General features: G+C 42.3%; 1 protein-coding gene across 7 annotated transcripts in view; it reads right to left on the reverse strand.

The window, feature by feature from the left end:
* Positions 1-24,402, reverse strand: part of LOC124142900 — a 49,915-nt gene extending 25,513 nt beyond the window's left edge. For 4 of the 7 annotated variants that reach the window (XM_048386386.1, XM_048386383.1, XM_048386382.1 and 1 more), the window contains exons 1-3: positions 19,699-24,385; positions 19,247-19,378; positions 15,744-15,807 (exon numbers count right to left, since the gene is read on the reverse strand). In XM_048386386.1, the coding sequence (XP_048242343.1) occupies positions 15,744-15,807; positions 19,247-19,378; positions 19,699-23,571 (4,069 nt within the window). In that variant the 5' untranslated portion in view covers positions 23,572-24,385. Of the gene's footprint in view, positions 1-15,743; positions 15,808-19,246; positions 19,379-19,698 lie in introns of all 7 variants that reach the window. The other 3 variants (XM_048386381.1, XM_048386380.1, XM_048386384.1) reach the window with 3 other exon arrangements.
* Positions 24,403-26,032: the final 1,630 nt, after the last annotated feature.

The raw sequence follows: 26,032 nt of genomic DNA on the forward strand, positions 1-26,032 counted from the left end.
AGATGTACTGTATTGATCGCACAATTATCTTTAAACTTTCATGCATGAACACACATACACATCGATCAATACTTGAGTGGAAACAGCCCTTGCTTATTTCGTGTCAATTACACTAACGAAATAAACAAATCAATTACCTTGCACCCCACTGGTGACCCCACCCCTGTGCTCGGTGGTCGCATCATGCCGCGTGTTATTGCTCACTTGTCGCATGTAACAGCTGTACCAAGATGCCAGATTCTTGGAGGCAAGACTGCCTTTATTCACCTTTGCCATGGCACAGCAGGACATACGCGACAGTAAATATGCTCCCAAATCACAGTTCGGCGCTGTCAACTGTATGTCAATAGCAGAAGCACTACAACAAACACACCTTCTTGTTTCCAAATTCACTACTCAAACACTGCCTGATCAGAAGAGTGATTCCATGAGGTGTATGGTCATAGTATCCGTCAACCTCTCTGTTTCATGCTCTATTTGTCCTTCATCAATTTTTAATGACCATCAGTTTTAATTCCAGAGGCACGAAGACCTTCTTACCCAAATACAACTTGAGTTAGAAGAGCATGGAAAAATCCGTTACTAAAACCAATTAAAAAATTCTACTTGGAAACAATCTGTCATAATTCTGCATATCGGTGGTGCACAGACAGAAAAGGCAATGAGTTGCACTATCAAGCTTCTACAGGTATTGATCAAAGAGAGGTGTGTGACATTTGACAGGTACTTCAGCACAATCCACAAGAACGCTGCGTCGCCATGGAACAGAGTCTGTTTTGTCTGTGAACAGGGGAAATCCAATATTCGAGGTAAGTATTCCACAGAAGTAAGCTCTGATTTGAAACAGTTTGGAGTTCAGTTTCCTGTTAGACCACTCCGAATGTCCCCAAACATCGTGAACCTTTGACCTGGAGTTGCAGACAGGTGAAACTGACATGCCCTGACTAATTAAGTGACATGAGTTAATTACAACAATGAGGCTTCTATTTCTCCACACAACAAATGTCAGTTGCTGGCAAATAGGGAGAGGCCAGTTCAACCATGACAGGGCATGGTTTTGTTACAACTTGGGAATATGGTGACAGCTTCACTCTTGACTTCACACAAATCTGGTTTAGTGTGAAATAGAATCTGATTGGCTTGCAAGTCCCAGATTTAATTCTGATTGGTCTGATATCTCTGTGGCTAAAGTATAGATCTAGGGGCTCGAGTGACCATTCATAACGGAATCCTTATGGATTAGATGCAAAGATATCAGTATCAAATATTGATTGTCATACACTTACATATTATTATGATTGTCATAAAGGTTTTCTGGCTGAGTACCTTTATTGACAAAAGAAACTAGGGGATAATGAATTATATTCCATGCTGAGTATGAACTTGCAAGGATTACAGTTTTACAATCCTGATCCCCACTTAACACCCAACATGAACAGTGCGACTAATGAGAAATACAACTTCCCATGGATACTGTCATGCAATATGCTTGTTTCAGAATACTAATATATTCTGGAAAAAGCTTCCCCACAGAAACTCACATGTTTGACAAGGGACAAAGTCTAGAGTTATAAATCTTTCCCCAAACTTATAACTTACCACATGGTGAAATAGAAAAATGACTGAATTATTTCCTTGTATGCATCAATAACCACTAGTTACAATTATTGTAACTTCAGACAATTAACCTTCACTCAACTGACCATCTTGGGTGGAAATAATAAAATTGTTATATATATGGAAACAGATATGAAATAGTGTATGTACATGTATATACCAACAGGTGAAATGTTTTTAAACATCTCACTTAACACACAATTCATTTGTGGATATTTATATTAAATCCAGTAGATCAGTTAGCTATTTGTCTCCTATATATATCATCAGTATATCATAGCACATGGCACTTGTATTAAATTGTACCTTTGTGTAACTCAATAGATATGAAATGTTTACCTAAACTGCGACAGAACCGTGCCCTTTGTTAGTGCGGTTGATGAGAACAAGGCTGTCCCATATGGGGAAGCACCAACAGCCATCAGCAACAGGTAGAAGCTGGTGTTGTTAGATGTAGATGTGTATGTATTGATTGGTGGAATCTGAATAGGATATAGGCAGCCGCTGAACTAAACTCAGATTGTGGGTCAGATTTAGTGATTTGGTTCATTATTCCTTTCTTTTGTGGCTGAAGTTCGGTAATATATCAAACATGTTTGCATGTTAGGCTTCAGGTACCACGGGTCATACACCGCCAAGCATCTTGTTAACAGTCTATGAAGAAAACATTCACCCTTACATCAAGTATGTACACATTACTGAAATAGAAACATCTGTGTAGGTTACAAACTTGGGTGTAGAATTATGTAATAGTAGTAAACATGTTCTTTGATAGGCATTTAGGAGTTGGAGTACTAAGTAAGGATAAGAATTTATGGATGAACAACTTCTTTATTACAATTAAGAGTACTAAGTAAGGATAAGAATTTATGGATGAACAACTTCTTTAATACAATTAAGAGCTCTTAATTGTAATAAAGAAGTTGTGCATCCATAAATTCTTATCCTTACTTAGTAAATATTTAAAAAAAATCTTTGGGTATAAAATTCTTTTTGGGAAAGAGTTGCAGTCAGCAAATCCTGGCACTCTTAGAGCATTGTTCTTCTTCATGGTGGAAAAAGGCTGAGTCAGTAGTAACGGTATGACATCAATCTGGCTTCCAGCTGAGTCAGTAGTAACGGTATGACATCAATCTGGCTTCCGGCCAAATCCACAGAGAGTTAAGACTGATGTACCGAAACATGTAATTTGGTCTAGTCAGCTTCACCTGGGGGAAGTGAAAGTTTCCTCATTGTAAGATGTTTCACTATGAATGTTGTCAATAGTCCTAAAAAAGAATGTGTGCATCTATAACAACCCATACCAGGTCACAGTCCATAATGCTTGACAAACAGCATGTGGTTCACCATCTCAGTGCCGGTTGAGTATTCCCTGTCATAGGTTGTTGTGGATTCCTTTGACATTATGTCACAAGTTGTGTTGGGAATAGTATATGTCAGTTGACAAGGTATGAGGATTGTATAATTACCCTTGTTATTTGGAATATGTTACCCAAGGATACAGTACATATTGGCTGCAACCTTAGTAATTACATACATGAATTAGTCCGTATAATTAGAGCAATAATCTCAACAAATGAATGGAACAGTAAACAAATACTTCATGTCTGACTCATGCTGATGTTGTTAGTTCCATGGTGACATTGACCTTTTCTGCTCTCATTAACTTTGTAAACTTTATTCAATAAATCTAAACCTAGGAAACTTGGATCACAAACAGAAAATCTTTCTTAATACATGTACTATAACTGATTCTGAGAATTTTCTCTTGTACATGTATTTCCCTCAAATGTGTAGGCATACTATTTGCACCAGGACAGAAGTATTGAACGTGAGTTACTTCCCTTGGAATCATGGTAATGCTAACTAGCGATGTCAATTTGTTTACAGCGAGCACATAGCAGTGTTCCTGACATGCCTACACAGATAGCTGTTCCTGGCACCATGCATGTGCCCCCTGTGCATATGCCCCCTGTGCAGGTGCCTGACCTCGCTCAGTGTCTGGGACAAACAGCACAGTGGGATGGCCTGCGGGTGGGCCCAGGACTTCATTATAGCATACAGACTGTCACATTTGTAGGAAAAGTAAACACAGAGCAAATATCCTTACAACTAAATCTGATACCTCAAGGAAGATTTCTTGAAACGGGTTTTGATTTCTGTGCATCATGTTTTATATATTTTGAATGCTGTTTCATTTCAATCTTTTTAATACTAATTTAACATAGGGAATGGCTGAACATGGATGTCTATACGTATGTCATATATTCAGGCTGTGTAAGTCTAACTTATGTTATTTATTCCTATATAACATTGACCATAAACATCACTGTTGGGAGATACAGTTACATGTATGGAATTCTAAGACATTATCAGCTCCTAATTTGCTATTTACCCATGCTTCAACTGCATGGCTTAATCTTGCAAGAACAAATAACTAACAAGGACACTCAGGTAATTAGGCATGTAATCCAACAAACCTGTCTGTCTCTCCCCTCAGTGGCCGACGTTGCAGTGTGCGTCCCACTCACCGACTCCCGCCCTCAAATGTTTGCACTTGTCATCTTCATGTGAACCGTCTGATCGTCAAAATGACACAGTGGCCAGGTATTACCGACTCCACTCACGAGTGATGCAAGAGAAGCGGTGTATATACTAGTGGTGACTACTCCCTGGTCGGTGCGGTGGCAGCCACACTTATGTCCCTGCGGTCTGGCTTCGCTCCAGCAGCAGCGTGGAGCAGGAAGTCTCAACTCAATGTTAATATTTTGAATTCCGTGTAAATGAACGCTTTCTACTTCCACATAATGACACCTTGAATGTTGTACACAGCCCTGTCCAAGGATCTGGAGCATGCCTAACATGAGTTGGGAATGTTGATTTTTTAAGAGAAATCCATTCACATTTAGTCTCATACAGGTGCTGTGTTTGCCATAACAGGGGGAAGGAATTTGAATTCAGGTGCCTGCATTTTAAATGGCAAATGCAAAATTTTGTAAAGGGATAACATATATTCTGTTCTTCTTAAAAAGTTCATATATCAAATTCATATTGTCTAAGTGTTTGTTAGGTGTTTCAAAGAAACATTGTCAAAATCACAGAAGAGATGTCCTATTCATTTTTTATCCTTGTTGCTTGTGAAAAGTGCATTATCCAGTATCTCCATAACAACCGGAAATATGGAAATCTATATACCAAATTATATGCTATATTCAAAGCAGTTCTTGTTCTTCTTCAGATGATGCAATATACCTCTGTGCCAGATAATGCAATACATCTCTTTGCCAAATAATGCAATATATCTCTATGCCAGATAATGAAATATGTTTCTGTGCCAGATAATGCAATATATCTCTGTGCCAGATAATGCAATATATCATTTTGCCAAATAATGCAATATATCTCTGCGCCAGATAATGCAATATATCTCTTTGCCAAATAATGCAATATATCTCTGTGCCAGATAATGCAATATGTTTCTGTGGCAGATAATGCAATATATCTCTGTGCCAGATAATGCAATATATCTCTGTGCCAGATAATGCAATATGTTTCTGTGCCAGATAATGCAATATATCTCTGTGCCAGATAATGCAATATATCTGTGCCAGATAATGCAATATGTTTCTGTGCCAGATAATGCAATATATCTCTGTGCCAGATAATGCAATATATCTCTGTGGCAGATAATGCAATATATCTCTGTGGCAGATAATGCAATATATCTCTGTGGCAGATAATGCAATATGTTTCTGTGCCAGATAATGCAATATATCTCTGTGCCAGATAATGCAATATATCTCTGTGCCAGATAATGCAATATGTTTCTGTGGCAGATAATGCAATATATCTCTGTGGCAGATAATGCAATATATCTCTGTGCCAGATAATGCAATATATCTCTGTGCCAGATAATGCAATATATCTCTGTGCCAGATAATGCAATATATCTCTGTGGCAGATACAGTCTACAGTCACCCATGACTGATGGACCATGTTCACTTGGTGAGCGGACAGCCAGATACTGTCAGTCACACAACAGATAATGACATTTGTTTTAATACATGACCAGATTCATGACAGCAGGTCGAACCCTATCGTCTGCACAGACAGGCTGCCATTCTCCACCAGTAATCATACAAAGATCTCTCAGGTGCTTCCTGGAACTGTCCTTATCAACCGGGACAGATCCAACATCAGGGGAAACAATCAGTGGACTGCTGTATTGCCAACTCAAACATTTCAAACTGCTTTTGTTGTGTAGCAACATTTATCTTTGTAGTTTGAAAATATGAGGCAAATTTCATTAAATGTGAAGTCAACATGGGTGATAGTAATTTAGATCTGCAATTAGTAAAAAGGAAGACATTTGCCACACTTCAACAGGAACATGCAAGTGTCTGACCCACACTTATTTCCTAAGGATATGCATAGTAGGAGCTTCTCTTGAAGGGGGAAATATAGTTTTTGCCGGGTATTTGAAAAAAGAGGTTAGTTGTTATCCATTTGAGCCTGTATTCTAATTTTCATTCCAATAATTTATAAAATTGACATAAGCCCGAAAGGATCCTTGTCCTAATAGTACATGACCACGTGCACTCATATATATTTCTTGATACATTGATAAACCATTATCAGCAGTATGAACTTTCGACAACATTGTGAACTTTTATGTGTGAACTGTAGACTACCAAAGTGAATACTTTTAGTGTGAACTGTAGACTATCGAGCATCTTCCCGAGGCAAGAGAGTTAACTGTCTATCAAAGTCCAGCTTCCACCCTTGCCGAACTAGGCTGGAATTCTTGGGCTCGATCGGAGTGCCACCAGTGGCTATTATGCCCCTTCTGTGCCTCTCCTACAGACCAATCAGATTCAACCTCTCCTTTCACTTGCATTTGCTTCAAACAAAATGGCGGCACCTAGTCAAGATGATATGATCGATAAATGTGATAAACGGGTCTTACACCGCAAAGTGCATGAAATCACGCAAACACTTTGATTAAAAACATGAAAAGATTTTGAAAATATCTGTTGACGAGTTGGCGGTGCACAGGCTTTGTAAATCCTGCAATCGACCGAAATGTGCATGACGGTTCACTAACCGGATTTCGATTTCGTTGCACGATTTTGATTGGACTATGCATAAACTTGTCAGGCCAGCCTTAATACCAGCCTAGTTCGGCAAGGGTGGAAACTGGACTTTTATGGTCAGTTAACTCTCTTACCTTGGGAAGATGACCACCAAGGTGAATTTATACAAGGTGAACTGTAGACTACCGATGTGAATTCATACAGTGTGAACTGTAGACTACGGACGTGGACTCTCATAGTGTGAACTGTATAGGCTACAGATGTGGATTCCCATCGTGTGAACTGTAGGCTACAGACGTGGACTCTCACAGTGTGAACTGTAGACTACAGACGTGGACTCTCACAGTGTGAACTGTAGACTACCGACGTGGACTCTCACAGTGTGAACTGTAGACTACCGACGTGGACTCTCACAGTGTGAACTGTAGACTACCGACATGGACTCTCACAGTGTGAACTGTTGACTACCGACGTGGACTCTCACAGTGTGAACTGTAGACTACCGACGTGGACTCTCACAGTGTGAACTGTTGACTACCGACGTGGACTCTCACAGTGTGAACTGTAGACTACGGACGTGGACTCTCACAGAGTGAACTGTAGACTACCGATGTGAATTCATACAGTGTGAACTGTAGACTACGGACGTGGACTCTCATAGTGTGAACTGTAGGCTACAGATGTGGATTCCCATTGTGTGAACTGTAGGCTACCGACATGGACTCTCATAGTGTATTTATAGACATGCAAGGTAGGCTCAATATCTACCATACCTCTGACATCGACATTTAAGTTACTTTTACACAAATATTTCAATGATACATTTTCAGATTTACATAAACAATATCTAAATAAAGCATTATTGATATAGTTTCAATGCACACAAACATGCCCTGGAAATCAATCTACTAACTAGCTTGCATGAAGCCTATTACATAACAATCCATCTCCATCAGCCATTTTAATGTTTATTACCTACAGATTTCACGCCTAGTTTTGAAATGTACAAAGACGCTACTATCATCAGTTTACCTGATCGCACATTGATATAAACATGGAGCATGATTAACTACAAGAAATAATACTGCCCTAATCTATACACGAATGGAGCATTTACATAAAGGCTATTCAAGTTCACCAACCTGGCAATAATTGTCAAATACCAGGCTTAAACTTGAGCTAATCTCATCAGTCACTGGTTAGTGAAAAGCACGAAATCATTAGAAGTGTCAAGTCGGCAAGTCAGCACTGCCTATACGCCCGCGAGCAGTCCAGGTGTAATTGGGCAGGTTATGTAATATCCAGCCTGCGAGTGCTTGTTGTACCTTAAAGTTTACAAGTTTGTCACGGACAAAATTTTGCACAGATAAATTTTGATAAGATAAAAACTGTGTTTGGCCAGTGTTTAAGCTGACAGGGGTATTTGTGACTCAGAGGTGTGTGTTCATGGGAAACTAATTTGTTCTTTCACTGAAGGTTTTGTTTCTCAGGGCCCTTCTTGTTGAAGGTGAGAAACGGAATTGTTTGATTGACGACAGCTCTTCAGTAGAGAAGACAATGAAACATGCAAATTATTCCAGATATTTCAAAACTACATCATTCAAGTCTTCGGCACATTTGCAAAGAGAATTCCAGTGAAAAACCTCAAACCTGAGTATTGTGGCTGACATAGCCAAGAATTAAGTTAACCATGACAAAACCTACAAAAATTGGCGATAAATAAAGGAAATTTGTCCCAAGAAACTGACACAAGAAAATGCTGCAGCTCATCAGACCACAAAGGACTAGGCATGGCTTCACAATGGCATTTATCTAAGTTGAAATTGGAATAACTTGTTAGAATTTCAATGGAATATTAATTCAGAACGTTACAGAAGCAGCAAGGGACTGGAACCCACACTACAGCAGCAGGTAGCCTTATAGACATGATCTCAACCTACTGGAGACTGAGCCTCTCTTTGTATGATATTAATAGTCTCGTTAGAAGAAAATAACCTTCTGATAATAATAGAATCACCCCTAATACATTCTCGTCCCCTTCTCAGCTCTAGCAGCCTATACACATCCCCTTCTCAGCTCTAGCAGCCTATACACATCCCCTTCTCAGCTCTAGCAGCCTATACACATCCCCTTCTCAGCTCTAGCAGCCTATACACATCCCCTTCTCAGCTCTAGCAGCCTATACACATCCCCCTCTCAGCTCTAGCAGCCTATACACATCCCCTTCTCAGCTCTAGCAGGCTATACACATCCCCTTCTCAGCTCTAGCAGCCTATACACATCCCCTTCTCAGCTCAAACAGCCTATACACATCCCCTTCTCAGCTCTAGCAGGCTATACACATCCCCTTCTCAGCTCTAGCAGGCTATACACATCCCCTTCTCAGCTCTAGCAGCCTATACACATCCCCTTCTCAGGTCTTGAGGGTTCCTTTATCAAATTATTTTTAGTTAACCTTACACAAAAACTTGATGTCAGGACTATGTGATAGGGCAGTCAATCCTGAGCAGATGCCTTCCTATAACCTATATCACAAGCTGTGCCAACATGCTCACACAACAACCTGTTAATTGTCGGTGACAGCAGACCCTTAGGTGCCTATTATTAGATTTGACACATTTCATGTCACAATACATCATTGAATACAGCATATTCTTGTAACATGTGAATTAACTGGTTTAACCACTTGCAATTCTCACCTTAACAAAATCAATACACCTGTCAACACGTGTGTGTTTCATCATGTGCGGCTAATATTCAATGTTTGTCCAAGTTTATCTCGTCAGATCTATGCTAAAAATGTTGTTGATAGATGTATCACTGCGTAGGAACAGAGCTCACCTCGAAAATGTCGTATCTGTCTTGTGACAACATCCATGTTTGATCAATCCAAGTACACTCCACAAATATGAACGCCACAGCCTTGATACATGCATACATACAGCTGATCTGCTGGAACGGCAATATACGACCTGTGCTATTTCTATACCTAGGCTGACTTTTCAATACAGTTTATGCCTGGACAATTCAACTCTTTTATACTGCAGTCGGGTCGGGAGGTTGGAGCTGTCAACCACAGTATGTATTACCTCGCTATAAAACATCATGAGCCGTCAATCATGCTACTGACGTGCAGTATGCCACCCCCTTATAGGGCAGATCATAGATACAATTGTATACTCACTTCAAAGACTTTCAGATCAGACCTCGTTTTAAGGAATTAATGGTCCCAGACCCAAGTTCAAGCCATGTGTTGGTTTGGAATCAGTTTGGCAGTCTTATAGTGTTCCAACATCTCAAGTGACGTAAGTACGTACAGTTCTAGTGTGCATGCACAACAGTTCCACTTCCTTGTTCTAAAGTTTATGTATTGTATGTAGGGTGGGTAAGGGAGACTAGGGTGGTGTGGGGAGACTGTAGGGTGGGTAAGGGAGATTGTAGGGTGGGTAGAGGAGACTGTAGGGTGGGTAGGGGAGACTGTAGGGTGGGTAGAGGAGACTGTAGGGTGGGTAGAGGAGACTGTAGGGAGGGTGGGGGAGACTGTAGGGTGGGAAGAGGAGACTGTAGGGTGGGTAGGGGAGACTGCAGGGTGGGTGGGGGAGACTGTAGGGTGGGAAGAGGAGACTGTAGGGTGGGTAGGGGAGACTGCAGGGTGGGTGGGGGAGACTGTAGGGGGGGGTAGAGGAGACTGTAGGGTGGGAAGAGGAGACTGTAGGGTGGGTGGGGGAGACTGTAGGGTGGATGGGGGAGACTGTAGGGTGGATGGGGGAGACTGTAGGGTGGGTAGGGGAGACTGCAGGGTGGGTGGGGGAGACTGTAGGGTGGGAAGAGGAGACTGTAGTGTTGGTAGAGGAGACTGCAGGGTGGGTAGGGGAGACTGTAGGGTGGGTAGGGGAGACTGCAGGGTGGGTAGGGGAGACTGTAGGGTGGGTAGGGGAGACTGTAGGGTGGGTAGAGGAGACTGTAGGGTGGGAAGATGAGACTGTTGGGTGGGAAGATGAGACTGTAGGGTGGGTAGGGGAGACTGTAGGGTGGGTAGAGGAGACTGTAGGGTGGGTAGGGGAGACTGTAGGGTGGGTAGGGGAGACTGTAGGGTGGGTAGGGGAGACTGTAGGGTGGGAAGAGGAGACTGTAGGGTTGGTGGGGGAGACTGTAGGGTGGGTGGGGGAGACTGTAGGGTGGATTGGGGAGACTGTAGGGTGGGTAGAGGAGACTGTAGGGTGGGAAGAGGAGACTGTAGGGTGGGTGGGGGAGACTGTAGGTTGGGTAGAGGAGACTGTAGGGTGGGTAGGGGAGATTGCAGGGTGGGTGGGGGAGACTGTAGGGTGGTGTGGGGAGACTGTAGGGCGGGTAGAGGAGACTGTAGGGTGGGTAGAGGAGACTGTAGGGTGGTGTGGGGAGACTGTAGGGCGGGTAGAGGAGACTGTAGGGTGGGTGGGGGAGACTGTAGGGTGGGTAGAGGAGACTGCAGGGTGGGAAGAGGAGACTGCAGGGTGGTGTGGGGAGACTGTAGGGCGGGTAGAGGAGACTGCAGGGTGGGAAGAGGAGACTGTAGGGTGGGTAGAAGAGACTGTAGGGTGGGTAGAGGAGACTGTAGGGTGGGTAGAAGAGACTGTAGGTGGGTAGAGGAGACTGTAGGGTTGGTAGAGGAGACTGCAGGGTGGTGTGGGGAGACTGTAGGGCGGGTAGAGGAGACTGTAGGGTGGGTAGAGGAGACTGTACGGTGGGTAGAAGAGACTGTAGGGTGGGTAGAGGAGACTGCAGGGTGGGAAGAGGAGACTGTAGGGTGGGTAGAAGAGACTGTAGGGTGGGTAGAGGAGACTGTAGGGTGGGTAGAAGAGACTGTAGGTGGGTAGAGGAGACTGTAGGGTGGGTAGAGGAGACTGCAGGGTGGTGTGGGGAGACTGTAGGGCGGGTAGAGGAGACTGTAGGGTGGGTAGAGGAGACTATAGGGTGGGTAGAAGAGACTGTAGGGTGGGTAGAGGAGACTGTAGGGTGGGTAGAAGAGACTGTAGGTGGGTAGAGGAGACTGTAGGGTGGGTAGAGGAGACTGTAGGGTGGGTAGAGGTGACTGCAGCGTGGGTAGAGGAGACTGTAGGGTGGGTAGAGGAGACTGCAGGGTGGTTCGGGGAGACTGTAGGGCGGGTAGAGGAGACTGTAGGGTGGATAGAGGAGACTGTAGGGTGGGTAGAAGAGACTGTAGGGTGGGTAGAAGAGACTGTAGGGTGGGTAGAAGAGACTGTAGGGTGGGTAGAGGAGACTGTAGGGTGGGTAGAAGAGACTGTAGGTGGGTAGAGGAGACTGTAGGGTGGGTAGAGGAGACTGTAGGGTGGGTAGAGGAGACTGTAGGGTGGTGCGGGAAGACTGTAGGGTGGGTAGAGGAGACTGAAAGGTCAGAATGCTACTGCAGCATTGATGATATCCCAATTACATAAGACACCTCAACCTGCCAGCTACCACATCTCATACTGCACTGACAGCTTAACTCCAGTTGATGGACAAACATTACATATAGCCAATGGAAATATTCACCATTATAATGGGAAGGAAGGAATCTAACCTGAAGCTAAAATACGAGGGGGGCACAAAAGATGCTATGCACACTGGAGAAAACTGCATCTGCGTTAAAGGTCACACAATGACATTTTGTAAAAAACGTTTACAGCCTACAAAGGAAAACCATTGCTCGAAAAAATAGATACGTCATATCGTCACACACCGGGATGCTGGTGGCTTACGGTCACCTCAGCACTCCATGGCCACAGCAACTGAACACAGTGATGTCACAACCGTTATATCTCGTAAAGATCTGGGTTACAACTGGTCTTCAGCAACCCAAGCCTGGCGTAAGAGGCGACTAACGGGATTGTCTTGTCTGGACAAGACAAGAGAAGCTAAGGGGGTCATTCAGAACAATCTCAATTACCTAGAAGGTTGATAAACAGGCATCAGACTGTTGTTTTATTCTGGTGTAGACGGATAGGCAGCAAAAACATTTGCATGGATGGAGTCATTTTTCAGAGTGTGCATTAAAATAGCATACACACAAAGAATTAGGTAAAGTCACGGTCAGGTACCGGTCAAGTGACGGTGGTAGCCATGGCAGACATCAAGTGATGGTGGTACCCCAGGCAGACATCAAGTGATGGTGATGACCCAGGCAGACATCAAGTGATGGTGGTACCCCAGGCAGACATCAAGTGATGGCGGTACCCCAGGCAGACGTCAAGTGATCGTGGTACCCCAGGCAGACGTCAAGTGATGGTGGTCCCCAGGCAGACATCAAGTGATGGTGGTACCCCAGGCAGACATCAAGTGATGGTGGTACCCCAGGCACACATCAAGTGATGGCTGTACCCCAGGCAGACATCAAGTGATGGTGGTACCCCAGGCAGACGTCAAGTGATGGTGGTCCCCAGGCAGATGTCAAGTGATCGTGGTACCCTAGGCAGACATCAAGTGATGGTGGTACCCCAGGCACACATCAAGTGATGGCTGTACCCCAGGCAGACATCAAGTGATGGTGGTACCCCAGGCAGACGTCAAGTGATGGTGGTCCCCAGGCAGATATCAAGTGATGGTGGTGCCCCAGGCAGACATCAAGTGATGGTGGTACCCCAGGCAGACGTCAAGTGATAGTGGTACCCAAGGCAGACGTTAACCATGGTGGTACCCAAGGCAGACATCAAGTGATGGTGGTACCCCAGGCAGACGTCAAGTGATGGTGGTCCCCAGGCAGACATCAAGTGATGGTGGTACCCCAGGCAGACATCAAGTGATGGTGGTACCCCAGGCAGACGTCAAGTGATGGTGGTAGACATCAAGTGATGATGGTAGCCATGGCTCCACTAGTTCAGTTCTTCAGCTTGACTAAGTGTACTGTAGAGATCCTGGCTGTAATAACCTCTCTTCAATGCTGCCAACATAGTAACATCTAGAACGTCTGAAAATCTCATCTGCGTAATTAGTCCCTTGTTTTTCTGCCTGCATAATTTCATCATGTTCTATTTTCTACCAAACCTACATGCAATATTGTGTATCAGATTTGTAGGAGAAATTAAGATAAACAACCAACAAATATCCCAGCAGTTCTATTCCCGATCCTAAAGTCATCAAAGATGCAAATGCTAAACAGTCAACAGCCTTCCTTCAGGTGGGAAAATAGGATATAGCTGTACAGTCTGACCTGTAAATGATTACATACATCCTGTATCATGGCAACACTTCCATACCCACTGGCCCTGAATAAGTATTTACATCACCACCAAGTGGTTGAACTGTGAATTCTCGTATGTTTTGTAATGCGCAGAAATGACGGGAAGGGTTACTCTGTCTCGCCAAAATAAGTACAGTGTGTTTTCCATGTCTATAGTAATGTAAAACAGGTACGGATGATGCCAATGAATCATACTGAATCATAATCGTCTGATGTCATTGTGTGTGGGAGAAAAGTCAGCTGAATATTCAAGCAAGGAATATTTGGGTTTCCCTGCACACACTCCAAATGAGCAAGGTAAATGATGACCCAAGATTTCAAGGAAAATGTCATCACAGGCCATGATGTTTATCCCTCCGTGATAAATGGATAGCACTCAAGGTGCATTGTCAATGTCAAGTCTCCAACCAAATAATACATTTATTGCAAACTAATCATTTTGATCCCGATTCCTCAAAACTCAGCCGTAGAGGGCAATCTTCAGGATTTCCTTTTTAAAAGTCACCTTCAGGTATCTTAGCCATCAACAGCATGAATCTAAACATTGGGGCTAATCATATGTTTCTGTTGGTGAGAGATATCATACCTCTTTACAAACTGCTCTTCTTAGATACAACATGATCAGCTGACTACAGAGCAGCGGCACAATGCCAGGCGGGGAGGAGTGGGGGATCGGGGGGAGGGTAACGATGCTAATTTGAGGGATGGCGCTGCTGTTGTCACGGTGACTCTAAGCAGTGGTTGGGAACAGATATCTTGGTCGGGAAACTCACAGCTTTATAACAGTGTTTTGCTTGTGCTTTGGCATACTGAGCACATATAGATGACCTGTACTTCAACTTTCCCTGCTGGAATAGTCTCCTCCCAGGCTTGTAGTAATAGTAATAGTAGACTCACTGTCACAATTGCAGACACTGCACAACTTCTTATCTTAACAGATACCAAAAAAAATACTATCTTCAATTGATGAACTAAACAAAGTTGCGGAAATCACACAACCTATATTACTCTCACACCATTTTAATTCGGGTAAGGGTACTCAAAAGGTAATTTTCTACTGATGAATACGGATCTTATCAAGATGTTCCCACAAAGTCACTAATGTGTGGAAGATCACAAAATAAACGTGGTTTTGAATGTTTGCTGAGTTACATATAGCCGACATAAGACCCCAAGCCTGGAAGCACATGTCCGCTACCTGCTGATCTACCTTGTTCTCACACACCCTGTGGGAACCTGAATGTCAATCAAGCAACACTCATACCTTTTTACCTCTTCATGACTCACCAAAGTGGACAAAAACATGTTTAACAAGCCATTCAGAAATATACATCACCCTAGGCATTCACTTGTATGCAGAAAGAAAGGATCGCAATCCATCTATAGCAAACTTAATTGACAGAATTATGAGGAAATGTCACCGAGAGATATATGGGATGCAGGTAACCAGTCAAGGGAGTTAACTCCTTCCACAGGCATAAATCCCATTGACAATTGACATCAATATTGTTTCTCAAAATGTTGCAGATAGTTTTGTACAGAATATTGAGAGGCACTGCTTTTCTGGACTGTTTATATGTTGGATACTGGTCTACTGAGCTGAAAATGTTCATGTTTACCTGCTATCCAAATAAGGCAAAGTCACATCGTCAACTTCGTTTTCATACTGACTTATATAATAAAAGGATATTCAATTTGGTGGACAAATAATTCCACATACTAAACGGTAAGTCAAAGAGAAAGTTTTCCAATTATTGGTAGTTATTCCATTCCTTCTTTGTGTTTCTGGTTAATGTGAAATTGAAGAATGAACTTACCTGAATATCTCTTCTCATCTTTGGATCTGGCTATGACTCGGCCATCTTGTGTAATTTGTTCCTCCTGCGAATATTGATAAGAAACATTCATTCTACTTCCTGTACTCCAGCGTTTGGCCATAGTGATATGATAGACAGTCTATGTAATCAAGTCTGACTCTACAGCTGACACTGGACAGTGAGGGTGGGCTGTGACTATCACCGGTGGCACCAGGATCTGCCAGGAACTGCCAGGAACTTTGGGGTGGAGGCGGACACGGAAGTCAGTCCGTGGAACTAACACCTGGGTATTGTGGGGAAATGGCAGGAGTCGTCACTGAAGAAAAAAAACCCAGAACCTTGGATTGGGGAGACTACCACTTGTTGTGAGTGGTGTCAATTTACAGCAGCCGATATACCTATGGTGGGAAGACAGAGTGGGTGTACCATTCGGCCTCTCTCTCAGTCCACACAAACACTCAGCCTCAATATACTGCCAAAGTGGTAAACATGCATCTGTAAACAAAGTCACAAAGGCTCAACTCCTTGGAGGATTTGCATGGAGTTTCAGATGAGGGTGGTGCGTGCATGATGTACATTGCCCTGAACTGCCCCCAGCCTTGTCCCTGGCACTGCTGTGTTATACAGGGGCAGCATGCTGGTATCAACAAGCATGAGGAACACATACTTGCTTCATTGCCAAGGTAGTACCTATACATGGAGATGCTATTTGGGCTTCCTTAGTGAATTTCTACATGCCCCGTTGTTAATGTGTATAGGCGGGTACCAATCTCTCACACTGCATGTGCTAAGCCTATGTTCGAGTGCAACCCTTCCTTCAATTATCGCCGTCTTTCCACCGTGTGCTTTACCTGCACCAGGTAAACATCAGTCTCAGGTAAGTCTACCTTGATTCACTTTTTCTAGTTTCTAATTACTCTTCAGGTGAGTTTTAAAGTTCAGACGTGACAGAAATGAGCGCATGCTATGAACGACTGCAATGTGCGCTTCATCAGTTGTGAGGGGTGCCCTAACCAGTGGGTCCCGTGTCATTTACGTCGTTACTCAAACTGACATTCACATAGCTGAGAAACTTCAAATAGTTAGAAACTTTCAGAGATTCCATTTAAAACAAGCTTCTCCACCTAGATTTTTTACAACTAAAATCATGAAAATATTAAACATTTACATGCATCATTAATTAACTTTCTGCGTGACATTTATTATTCTTAATGTTTCATTTAAATTGTTTTATCATATCATTATGTTAGATAAGTAGCATTTTCTTCATGCTTTTATCACAAATCTAAATGTCAAAGTTAAAAACAAACAAAAACAAACAAAACAAACATAAAACACAAACAAACAGCTAAGCAACACACTGGACAAACCCACACACCATATAGTGGAAAGTGTTACCACGACAACAAGGCAGACAGCATTACAGACAGACTGAGGCAGAAATATACATGCAGAAATAACATGTTATTTGCAAAATACACAACATCAGGTTTCTGCAGAACTCTAAACCTATTATGATGTTTTTCTTTGTGAACATGTTTTTTGGTCTAACACTTTGTTTACACTTCATTTCACTATAGACATACAATGTCAACATCAGCCTGTACGTAGGGGCAGTGGGGTTGACTCTTCATACTAAAGGTCCTGGTTGAAGTCCTTCATGATTCTTGGTGCCCCTTCCATCACATGGCTAGAATATTGCTAAAGGCACCAAAACACACAAACTAACCCACTATGAAAATAGATATTGAGAATGTTCTTTGTTTGAAAATAAATATAAAAATAAGGGTTTTTATCAACACAAAATGCTTGACTGCAGCCTTCTAAGTAGCGACCATTTTGGTGTCCAAAAGCGACTTAAATCTATGATTGGCGACCTACATTTATCTACTGCTCCCCACTTGGCTACCTAGAAGTAAACATAACTGGTGACAATCTCTGTTTAAGATATAAAAAGATAGTAATTACAAATCTCGTTTACCAAGTTGTGTTGGCATGGCCAATGTTGAATACATGATTAAAAAAACTGTTTTATATCATGATGTATATATATTTACAGTTACTACATCTATGGGGTTTCATTGATAGCTGGGGTATTTTGTAACCCTGTTGTATTTGCATGAACATAAGTGATATTGTACCAAAGGGAAATATTTACATTATTATTTAAAGTACCTGTCTATTACGATTGAATACCCATCTTCACACGTGAAGCCCCTCCATGACAAGTGTCCTATCTCACATGAACCCTCTGGAAATATATGTCCTATCATTGATTTTTGCTCCTTAGTATTGCTCCTTTGAAAAAAGGTTGGTTCCTAAAAACTAAGGTTTTGATCCTAAAATATTCGTGATTGTCTCCCTAACAAAAAAAACAAACTTAGAGGGCTATAAGCTTGAACCCAATTTAAACAGACTTTGTTATTTCCTTGCCAGCTGGATGTGGAGAGAAAGTATCACCTTCATATCACTGACATTAACCCGCCACCAGGGTATGGAGCTGATGGAAGGGTCACAATAGTCAGGGTGCACCAGGGATTTATTCCACAACTAGGATGTTCCCTTCACAAATAAGAAAGTTAAATGTTGATATTTAATATTAATAATATTACAAATCTCACTTTTAACATTAAAAACCCCACAAACACATTTGGTTTATATTGGTATGGTATAAGTATTATGAAATACAGTAGTATACATCCACCGAATACTTGCTATGGGATTATATATAATATACACACATACACATTAATTATTCATTATGATGGGACTAATATAATGAGTTGATAGCGAGGCTGATGTATGAAAAGATGATTATTTATAATGTGAATATTGTTTATATTATAATATTTTTGTTTTTATTATAAATTTGGAAATAATTTAAAAAAAGAAATATCTTATGGGTAATTGTGAAAAGGTGAAAAAATGTTTTACTGAAAAAGTGTATTCATTGAAATCATAAAAGTGAAAATTCACACATGAACATTTATTCCAAAAACAAAGAGTTCTTTTGAAAATGTGTGAATAAAATTAACGGAGGGATGAATGAAGTGAAGTGAAACGGACAGCACCCATGACAGAAGGCTGCGATACAGAAATAAATACCATGTATTGATATAAATAGTGACTATAAATGAAGTGTGGTACACAATACAATGTTTGATAAAATATGCATCTGATCAAGTATTATCCAACTGCATTTCCAAGAGAAATTTCAAGATCCAAACAGGACTCAAGTAAAATGTTTATCTTACAGTCAAGGGGAGACAACTGAGATTTACAGTGCCTTGCATGAGTTTCTGAAACGACTTCGGCAGTCATCAAATTCAAAACAATTGTGCTAAATACCTAAAATGAATCCATGTATTATTCCAATCAGCGGACACAAAATACATTATTCAGTTGAAGCAAGCGACTAAACGTTTCTTCAGAGTTGGTTTATCATAACTGCTTGGAAAATCTCATTGAAAGCAATGGATAATACATTCTGATGCATTACTCACGATTACTCGAGAAGAGTGATAACTGTGTACATTATCCGATTGGTTCGATCGGAGTGAAGTCGTTGAGGTATATTCTGGAGGATTTGGGCTCGAGGGAGAGAGTGAAATAAACGACCTGGATCTGTAGGTCACCTGGGAGTAATACATGCACTCCGCCATTAATACAACCACATATACACACTGTCGTGCAGCACATACAACAGGCTTTCTTATAACCTGTCATCACAGAGACAATAGCTGTCTATTTCTATCAATGATGATGATGATGATGATAATTAATGGTACCTAATAATGTTGTACCTGTTTCTAAATGAAATCCTAAATCTATACACTATTATGATTTAAAACATTATGCAGGAAAAATAATAATAAACACATATTTTGTCATCAAATTGTAAAAACTGATAGTCCAATTCTGAAATTCCTTGCTTGGAACACTGAGATAGAATTACCTTATTCCTCGGGCTCTTTATTTGTGTGTTGCGGTTTTCTTCTGTGGACTGTTGCTCAAACAAGCTTTTTATTGCTTGAACAGACTTGCGACGATTCCTGAGATCATTCAAACTTGGGTCGCGGTAATTCCCTGTATTGTTCTGTACATGCTCCATAAGATTTGGCACTGACAACGAAAATTTCGAAATGTTTGTCTCCATGCTGCTGTGAGAAACCTTTTTCGATCTGAGTGTTTGAGACCGATGTTCATGGGATCCACACAACACACTGTCATCATGAGCCTTCTTGCCAAAACTGGCCACTCTGTCATGCACAGACGTTTCCAGATGAACATCCACAAATGTTGTTTCTTCTGGTTGTTTTTTGTTGTTCCTGAAACGTGTCTGTTGGCCTGGATGAAAGTGTTCAGTATCACAGATTGCATGGCCTCCCTGTCTAGCAGGAGTTGAGGAGGACAGTGCCACTGGAGCCTCTGTTCCAGACATGAGCAGATCAAGACTAACATCACAGCCATCTTGGAACGTTTCTGAATTAGCCTCCTCATCCAGAAGACTACCATTGATTGTTTTCTCTTCTGCATTGCTTTTCAAAGAGTCTAATTCCAATTTCCCTTCCCCAGTGACTGCCTTTGGTATTTCTCCATCATCTGAGGGTCCATCATCATGTTTATCAGGTTCCCCCGATACTTCATTGAGCAGAGTCACACCCTCTCCTTCTGCCTTTGGTATTTCTCCATCATCTGAGGGTTCATCATTGTGTTTATCAGGTTCCCCCGATACTTCATGGAGCAGAGTCACACCCTCTCCTTCTGCCTTTGGTATTTCTCCATCATCTGAGGGATCATCATCGTGTTTATCAGGTTCCCCTGATACTTCATGGAGCAGAGTCACACCCTCTCCTTCTGCCTTTGATATTTCTCCATCATCTGAGGGTTCATCATCATGTTTAACAGGTTCCCCTGATACTTCATGGAGCAGAGTCACACCCTCTCCTTCTGCCTTTGGTATTTCTCCATCATCTGAGGGTTCATCATCATGTTTATCAGGTTCCCCCGATACTTCATGGAGCAGAGTCACACCCTCTCCTTCTGCCTTTGGTATTTCTCCATCATCTGAGGTTTCATCATCATGTTTATCAGGTTCCCCCGATACTTCATGGAGCAGAGTCACACCCTCTCCTTCTGCCTTTGGTATTTCTCCATCATCTGAGGGTTCATCATCATGTTTAACAGGTTCCCCCGATACTTCATGGAGCAGAGTCACACCCTCTCCTTCTGCATCACCAGGGCAAGGTACACCACTACTTTCTGTGTGTTGGCAGGCTCTGTCCCAGACATACACTGAAATCTTTCTGTTCATCCCATCAGCGTCAGCTGCAGCTTCTCCTGAAGTCATGTCTGCATGCCGAATGTACCCCTCTCTGTCCTTGGGGACATCTTTGTCAACACCATCATCTTGTTGTTCTGTATGACTGACTGATGTTTCTGTAACCATGGACACAATTTCAGTTTCAGACTCGGAATGCAACAATGAATCATTCGGTGTGTCAACATGCTCCTCAGTGAATGTTGTAGATGCATCTGCAGCAGCATTGGAAAAGTTGCCTACTACAGTAAGTGAGTTGCTAATATCTGGTATTGCATCCGTGTGAGGTATGAAAGTTGTAAAGTGTTCTGGAATGTCAGTGGAAAGTGATGTAGCTGTCTGTCCCATGACACATGAGGCTGCGCTGTCTACTACATGACTGGTTTGAGAAGGGTCACCTTCTTCATGGATGCCCACTGCGTCACTCAGTTCTGCTGTACTCTGGTCCATCACTTCAACAGAGAAACCTGCCTCCCTGAGAAGCCTTTCATCTGTGTCCTTGCCCTGCTCTTTCTCAACACCAGAACTACCAACACCACACACCCCGATGTCAGTGTCAGACTTCTTCAGATGTTTCTTAATACTGGTGACTGTGTCATCTTCCATGCTCTCATACTCACTGGATGTGTTTTCAGATGTAAACATGGTCTCCATACTCTCCAAATGACTAGAATCTACCTGTCTACTCCCCTGAACATCAGTGATAACAAAACTGTCAAGTCCATGAGCTGCTTCCATATTTACACTGTTTGACAGGCTATCCCCAATCCCAGTGTCCTGTAAGTCTGACTTTTCAACCTGTGTCACAGGACATATGGATTCTTCCCCTGCCCCTGGATTCTCATTATCATCCATGTCATCCTTGTGTGCAACCTCATCGTCTTCTACTGCACTGGTGGCACTCTCTACAGCCATGTCATCCTTGTGTGCAACCTCATCGTCTTCTACTGCACCGGTGGCACTCTCTACAGCCATGTCATCCTTGTGTGCAACCTCATCGTCTTCTACTGCACCGGTGGCACTCTCTACAGCCATGTCATCCTTGTGTGCAACCTCACCGTCTTCTATCGCACTGGTGGCACTCTCTACAGCCATGTCATCCTTGTGTGCAACCTCATCGTCTTCTACTGCACTGGTGGCACTCTCTACAGCCATGTCATCCTTGTGTGCAACCTCATCGTCTTCTACTGCACTGGTGGCACTCTCTACAGCCATGTCATCCTTGTGTGCAACCTCATCGTCTTCTACTGCACCGGTGGCACTCTCTACAGCCATGTCACCCTTGTGTGCAACCTCATCGTCTTCTACTGCACCGGTGGCACTCTCTACAGCCATGTCATCCTTGTGTGCAACCTCATCGTCTTCTACCGCACTGGTGGCACTCTCTACAGCCATGTCATCCTTGAGTGCAACCTCATCATTTTCTACTCTACTGGTGGAAACATCAACCACCACATCCAGAGGGTCGTCGTGACTTGGCTCACTCCTACTGGAGACACTGACATCATCCTGAACATCGTCCAGGAGACTCCAGGACACATCCTGCCCACTTGGACTGTCCATAACGATGGCCGAGTCCTTTGTCACATCCGTCTCATCATCAGTCTTAATACTGTAGTTTGCCAGAGACATCTCAAGTGTTGAATCTAGACCAGTGTCATTCTGCTTCCCAACCTCAGTCTTAATACTGTAGTTTGCCAGAGACATCTCAAGTGTTGAATCTAGACCAGTGTCGTTCTGCTTCTCTACATCATCACCCTGTGCTTTAACTGATGCCACAGTGCCAACTGTCCAAGCATCCTCTGACTTTGTAATATCCCCTGAGTTTATATGACTGTTCTTCCTAGAAACCTCCTCCAAATCTGTACCTCCTGCACCGGGGTCTATCCCTGTAGGGACAATTTGTCTCTCACAAACATCCAGGTCTTCTGTGGATACAACCTTTATATATTTGTATTCAGAATGTTCACCATCATTAAAGTTTTGGGTTTGCTCTGCAACTTTAATATGTTTCCTTTTTGTACTTTCATTGTCTTCTTGAGGAAACAATGCTGTTTTCCCACTACTTTCTTCATTGTCTTCTTGAGGAAACAATGCTGTTTTCACACTACTCTCTTCACTATCTTCTTGAGGAAACAATGCTGTTTTCACACTACTCTCTTCACTATCTTCTTGAGGAAACAATGCTGTTTTCACACTACTCTCTTCACTGTCACAACTTTGTCGGTCAACATCACTGACTCCATCTTTCTGTGCACAATATCCGTCAGAGTCTTCACCAAAGCTGTCTTGTGACAGGGTCTTCTCTTCCGAGTCTCTGTCGCTGGACGTCATGGGTTCCTCGGCATTCCTCATGGTCTGCCCGAGCTCCTCGCAGTGACAGCCCATCAGCACCACCGGCTTCATGTGCTCCTCCCACTGCCGCTCCACCCTCCGTGCCACACCGATCTCCACCGTAACCTTACTTCTTGTAGTTGCCATTTCAGATTTGTCATCAAGAGCGGGCATCTTATGAATCTTAGAGAGACACACCAGGAGGTTGCTTTATAACTGTATGTTATACCTGGTCATGTGTTTAGCTATCACCTGGCTGTATGTATCCTATCGTGTGTGTTTCACAGTGAGCTGCACCAGCTGGTGGGCCTGGTCGGACTGGACTGACCAGCTCATACATGCCTTGCAGGGAATGTCACCTTAAATCACAATTATGTCATCTCCTTACAAACTGCTAGGATAATGCTCCACTTGTTAATGGGCTGATCAGTTGAAATTGAAAGTCAGGTAATGACAATGTGTACAACTTGTTCTATACTTATAACAGATGGTACCCAGTAGGCAACACAAGTAGAACAATTTCTGTAAGTGGTCTGTTGATGTGCAGGTTGGTGTTACACATATCTGACAAGGCTTCAGCTACTGGAGCTATCCCATCTGTCAAGTCACTGTGACATACACAGACAGATGAATACTAATATCTTGTATTTCCCCAGCCGGTTTGTTTGTACGAGTCTATTTCTGATTGGCAGCTGTCCGTCAGAGGATACCACAATGGAGCAGCAAGCTGCAGCTCTTCACAGCGACACAACAGGTAGGAAGCACTTTTCACTACCTCTTCTTGCACTGCACTAAACAGTTGACACTTTCAGGAATGGACAGGTAGAGTCTCATACATCACCAATAACAGAAGTGTATCTCCATGCCATGCACAAGATTCCCTTCACAACGTATCCTGAGTACAACTCCAATAAGTATTTATGTATCTCACATCAATATTTCCTCTTCATTTAAACACTTCACATATTTCCCTGCTGTTCCGAGTCCCCTGAAATAGAATGGCCATTGTAGACAGTTACAGGACAAATTCACCCACCCTGAACCATCCACCTGCAGTCTGTACCTATACCACTAGCACCACAGAATCTACCAAGAGCCAGCTAGCATCAGTATTTACTCTGAGAATTTATGATGTAAGACTCAGGGTCTGTATGTAAACTGACTAGCCATTAATCTTCTATAATATTTCCTAAACTGAAATGTACATGCAATCTACAACTATGTGTATATACAGCATGTGTCAATCAATATGAGAACTGAGAAATGTGACCTACATAGCAACAGTAGAAATAGTAGAACGGAATTGCAAGTCACTTTGAATACAGAATTTGTGTGTGAAAGAAAGCTCCCACAGCAGTAAGTACAAGCTACGTCTGTCTGACACACTTCCCGGTCTATACACAAGAGGATATACAACAAATCCAAAACGTACATGAAACAAACTGGAATGACAACTTGAAATCAACTGTCAGTTCAAACACACACTGAGAAGATTAACATCTAAGGGGTTAATGCTGAACTTCCTCATTAATCAGATATCTTCACGGACTGCTAGATGTAGAATCTAAACCTGAACTACAAACTAACAAAGTGATTTTGTTTAATCTTTCTCAAATAATTAACCATTAAAATTAATGTAAAGCTATTCAGACTTGTATCCTTTAGATATTTCTAGTCAAGTCAATAATTAAACACACAAAAAACATTCTATATTTCAGATTTCCAGTCAATATATTTGACATAAGACTAAAACTGGTCAGAAGTCAAATCTGTGAATTAAATCTAAAAAATAACTTCATTTACATTTTAAGTTTGAAGAAGGATTTTGTCCAGTTGAATTCAACAATAATTTCATTGAACATTTCATTTCCCCCCTCATTGTGTTAGGTACTCCCTGCAACAAGTTTTTACCAATTGTCAGTAAAACTCACGTCAAAGTCGTCAATATACCCTGCTTTCTATATCTCAAACTGTCCATCTATCTATATCACCTGATTGTCTACATCAGTGAGTTACAGATCTAAATCATCCGCTTGTTCAACCCAGTCACTATCTATATTCCCTGGTTGTCTATATCACGTAGTTAAAGATCTATATCACCCGTGTGTCATGAGTGATGTAACCAAACCACTTGTCAACAGACACGTACATATCAACTCTCACCTGGGGGAAAGGCTGTGGGCATACCAAGGCATGAGCTGACACTACTCGTTTACTCTATAACCCTATGCAAACACTGCGGGGAAGGACACAGAATCTACAACCCAATGACAAGTAGCACTGTCAAGTAGCATCAAGTAAGCTAGCATTAACCTCAACAATGCTTGAGGACCATGTATTCTGTCCACGTCGGTTGACTACTTGAATGAGTACTAAGAAATCAAACCCTGCATTATTTGAATACAACAAATTTAAGATAAATACAAACAAACTTATGATCATTGTTTAGACACGACAGTGATATCAAGATGTCCCCAACGAGACAGCCAAACAAAAACAAATACAAATATTGTTATGAAATACCATGAATGTAAACATACTTCAAATAAACAAGCCTGTTTGAATTTCAAATGTTGGAAAGATTCCAGATCAGAAAAAGACATGAAAGAAATAGAAAAGTGCTTGTGACTACCTG

The sequence above is a fragment of the Haliotis rufescens genome, unplaced genomic scaffold (genome assembly GCF_023055435.1).
Source record: "Haliotis rufescens isolate VD_foot unplaced genomic scaffold, xgHalRufe1.0.p SCAF_6, whole genome shotgun sequence".
NCBI lineage: Eukaryota > Metazoa > Mollusca > Gastropoda > Lepetellida > Haliotidae > Haliotis > Haliotis rufescens.